Source organism: Sinocyclocheilus grahami, unplaced genomic scaffold, assembly GCF_001515645.1.
Source record: "Sinocyclocheilus grahami isolate Dianchi unplaced genomic scaffold, SAMN03320097.WGS_v1.1 scaffold526.1, whole genome shotgun sequence".
NCBI lineage: Eukaryota > Metazoa > Chordata > Actinopteri > Cypriniformes > Cyprinidae > Sinocyclocheilus > Sinocyclocheilus grahami.
Genome location: NW_015505705.1, coordinates 1,154,411 through 1,158,928, shown reverse-complemented (window position 1 = coordinate 1,158,928; position 4,518 = coordinate 1,154,411). Strand labels below are relative to the sequence as shown.

The following is a 4,518-nucleotide window of genomic DNA, read 5'->3' as shown; positions in this document are numbered from 1 at the left end:
TGTAAAATGACTCTGGACTCTACAAAGGCGCTATAAAAACAATAAAAAAAACTAAATAATAATTCCATAAGTCAATGCATGATCACTAAAATTAGGTATTAAAATATCTCAAATATTTTCAAGGACAAACAAAACAATATTTATGCCATAATCCAAGAAAAAGTTTAGATTTATATATATATATTTTTTTTTTAATGATTTTTATACTGTATATATTATTTGGGCAATTGCTACTGAGGATGAAGGAAAACAGAGATACAATAAGCATAAAGAAAAAAAACATTTGGCTATATTTGTAGCCAAAACCTCAAAGCAACCTTAATGAGAACCTTTTTCTATCCTTCAACATACAGTATGTCTCTAACATACTAAACAATTAACAGATGTTATTGAAGTGTCAAAGTTGCTCACTCCTAAACTAAAAAAAAATCACAAAAACAGCACCATAAATAGCAAAACACTAAAATGCCAGATGTGCGATGAGTGATTAATATGTACTTGTCATGTCTACAAACAGCTCTACATAAACAGCTCTTCATTTATGTAAATCGCACCTGTGTGCTTTCATTCCTGGAATCATTTAGAGCTCATATGCATACATTAGAGCCTTACAAACCTTGAAGCTTCAACAAAAATGCAATTACATGTACTTGTTTTTCTCCACAGCTTCTATGTAGTCCATGGAATATAGTCCATTCTCCTTCCGACTGTTGTCATAGCAAAACACTGGCTGTCCATTGTGTCCAAGGGCATAATTGGAAGATCTGGTCCTCCTTAGTCATAAATATCAGCAGTTCTTAACCTTCTTGACTCCAAGGCCACCCATTGTCCACAGCAATTTTCAAAGGCCCTTGGACTTATTACTAAAACTAAGACTTTATTTCCAGTTTTTCTTAATTGTTTTACTCAATTTCTACCTGATAAAATAAATATTTTATAGCATTTTAAGCATTTACTAATTTCCAACCATTTAGTATTCCAGGTCTAGAAATCACACTTTTACTAAACCCTCATAAATTCATGTTTTCCAAGACTGTAGGAATCCTGTTTGTTTAATTACAAAGATGTTGATGGGGTCAAAAGAAAAACAATATCTTCATTTGAAATCTTTTCAAGTCCTCTTGAGGCCCCCTTGCAAGTTTGCTGAAGCCCCTTAGCCCCAGCCCCCTGGTTGAGAACCACTGCTGTATATGGATTCCATCAATAAAATATGTGATTTCTCAATAAACAGTAGCATACCTACACAAACCCACAACCACCCTGTTTTTCAGATGTGTTCATGGGAAAGTAATAATGTTAAAGGGTTAGTTCACCCAAAAATGAAAGTTATGTCATTAATTACTCACCCTCATGGCGTTTCAAACCCGTAAGACCTTCGTTCATCTTCGGAACACAAATTAAGATATTTTTGATGGAATCTGAGAGCTGTCTGACCCTGCATAGACAGCAGCGCAACTGAAATTTTCCCAAGTCCAGAAACATAGCAAGGAGATCTGTAAAATAATCCATGTGACATCAGGGGTTCAACCGTAATTTTACAAAGTTACGAGAATAATTTTTTGTGTGCAAAAAAAAAAAAAAAAAAGACTTCTATAATTCGTTTGCTGTTCTGTGTCAGCTGTGGCACACGGATCTGTTTCCTTTGACACAGCTGACACAGAACAGCATACGCTGTTTACGTCCAGCTGATATTCTCCAAAATGGCGCTACAGTGTGACGCGGATTAATAAAGTAGTTTGTTTTTTTTGCATACAAAAATTATTCTCGTAGCTTTGTAAAATTACGGTTGAACCGTAACGGTTGAAAAATACGGTTTACAGATCTCCTTGCTACGTTTCTGGACTTGGGAACATTTCAGTTGTATTGCTGTCTATGCAGGGTCAGACAGCTCTCAGATTCCATCAAAAATATCTTAATTTGTTTTCCGAAGATGAACGAAGGTCTTACGGGTTTGAAACTACATGAGGGTGAGTAATTAATGACAGAATTTGTTTTTTTTGGGTGAACTAAGCCTTTAACAATGTCCTCTCGCACATCTAGTTAAAGGGATAGTTCACCCAAAAATGACATTTTACTCACTTTCATATCATTCCAAACCTGTATGACTTTCTTCAGTAAAACACAAAAGAAAATATTTTGAAGAATGTCTAAAAAGTCATTCTTCAAAATAAAGTCTATGGGATCCATTGAATTTTGGACCTCCAATCCAATTGTTTTGGACCTCATTTACTAATTTTATGGAGAAAAAACAGTTCAAAATATCTTCTTTTGTGTTCTACAACATTAAAGTTGTATAAGTTTGGAACAACATGAGGGTGAGTAAATGATGACAATTCTCATTTTTGGGTGACCTATTCCTTTAATGAATTACATGAAGAATAATCACTAGTGTACAGTATGTACGTGTACATACATGTACGTTTCCATTCCATTCCGTTCAGGCCGAGTCCTCAGTTGCATGATCACAAGCATCCAGAATAATTAAGGACTTTTTGTCCTGTTAATGGTCAATAATACTCTCTCATGCCGGACAAAGATGTCTTTGGGCTCTGACTACGCAAGCGTTGAGCCCGAAGCGAAATTCTGCCCAGTCTGTCGATCTCATGCTGGCTGCCGAAAGGGTGCGTGACCTCCCAGGCACGTGGACGCTCCTCCCAGGCCAGTAGGGGAGGGTGAGAGAGCAGGTACTGGCTGGAGTGATGATAGTCGGGTCTGGATCGGCCCTCGCTAAAACCCAGCGGATGAACAGTGTCGTTGTCATAGTGATCTGGGTTACGGTATTCTTCATAAACAGGCGAGTTGTCGTCGTCCAGCGTTAGAGATGTGTGGAAATCTCTCTGGCCCTGGTATCGTTGTAATGGGTAGCCAGTCTGCAGCGACAGGGTGCTGCCATCCAACCGGACACTGCCGCCCAAGCGGGTCGGGGTGCCACCTAGCCATGTAGGGGTCAGGAGAGGTGGGGGAGCAGGAAGGGGTGGGGGTGGAGGTGGTGGTGTAGGGGTCTGGTCTCGAGGCGGTGATTCCAGTCCTGGGAGACACGTGTCAAGCCACTCCTTTGTTTGCCATTGGTAGGCTGGAAAATACATGCTGAGTATCAAAAAGTGTCTGAGCATATGCAACTTTCATTATATTCAAATGTATATATGTCACATGTAAAGTACTTAATGTATGATTTTATATATTTATATATTTGTAAACATTTTCAGCAGCCATTCAGAAATCATTCTAATATGCTGATTTGGTGCTCAAGAAACATCAATGTTGAAAAGAGTTTTTGCTGCTTGACTTGTACTTCTTGTTTTTTTTATATTATATATTTATAGTACAATAAATGAACTTTTCCACAACATTCTAATTTATTGAGATGCACCTGTATATAGTTCAAATAGTTAAATAAAAAAGTGACAGTAATGACAAAAAAAATCACACATTGAACACTGAGCTTACTTGAGTTGATCTCAAATGAGCTTTAAATAATAAAAAAAAAATTAATGAAAAATATTATTATTATGAATAACAACAACAATAATAATAATAATTATTATTATTATTATTATTATGAATTCTGAATATACAGTATATATTTTTTTATTTTTATATTTTTCATTCTTTTAATTTTCTCTCATTTTGGATATAAAACTTAGTTTGCATTTTCTGCTCACTTGAGAAAAACTATCATGGGACCTTGATATTTAAATACACAAGATATAGTTTGGATATGAGCTTTAATCAAATCTCTACAGAGGCGGACAGTAACTAAGTACATTTACTTGAGTATTGTACTTAAGTACACCTTTTGAGTATCTGTACTTTACTTGAGTATTAATTTTTCTGGAAACTTATGACTTTAACGTCACTACATTTGAAAGACAAATATTGTACTTTTCACTCCACTACATTTCTATCAAGGTCCTCGAAGTAGAAAGTCGTTACTATGTAGCAGCTTTGAAAGTCAGTGGGTGATTTGTTTCTTCTCTAAAACGCGACTTTCTTTTTTTCAGACGGTTTATCAGTAATCACTTTTGTAGGGCTACATGAAATGATTTCCCAGCATTTTTTGAACACTGACCAGTTGCAAATGTGATATTTATTTACAACAATTTAATAATAAGAAGTTAATATTGTGGTATATATTAGACACTATATTGTCTGATTTTGCTAAATTGTCTAAGTGAAAATATTACCTATAAAGCCACAGAAGAACTGTTGTGCGTCTCCTAATAAAACACAATAGGTGTTGGACTTGAAGCAGCACTGCACAGACCGTTCTGTGTGTAACATCAAAGAACAACGAGAGCGATTAGACAGCATTTTTAAAATTTTTGTTTTGATGTTAAATAAGTCTTGCTGTTAAAGCAGTGTTGCTGTTGTAAAGTTGTACAGCTACAGCTCTGTTGCTGGGTTTTAAAGCAGGTTTGATTTTTTTTTCTTCCTTATCACTCTGTAGTTACAGGATTTCACTGTATTGTATTCAGTAGGTGTAATGTATTCTAAGTTGCTTCAGAAGTATTGCAAGTA

The 4,518-nt window shown here is 35.8% G+C and overlaps 1 protein-coding gene and 1 long non-coding RNA gene across 2 annotated transcripts in view; one reads left to right on the top strand and one right to left on the bottom strand.

The window, feature by feature from the left end:
• The first annotated feature begins 226 nt into the window (after positions 1–226).
• LOC107555190 (uncharacterized) overlaps positions 227–4,518 on the top strand; it is a 26,507-nt gene continuing 22,215 nt past the window's right edge. The window contains exon 1 of the long non-coding RNA XR_001605143.1: positions 227–767. This is a non-coding gene — a long non-coding RNA (uncharacterized lncRNA). The remainder of the gene's footprint in view (positions 768–4,518) is intronic.
• The window catches only part of LOC107555189 (protocadherin Fat 3-like), a 60,667-nt gene continuing 58,540 nt past the window's right edge, over positions 2,392–4,518 (bottom strand). Inside the window, exon 30 of the mRNA XM_016237910.1 lies at positions 2,392–3,073. Coding sequence (XP_016093396.1) covers positions 2,508–3,073 — 566 coding nt within the window. The 3' untranslated portion in view covers positions 2,392–2,507. The remainder of the gene's footprint in view (positions 3,074–4,518) is intronic.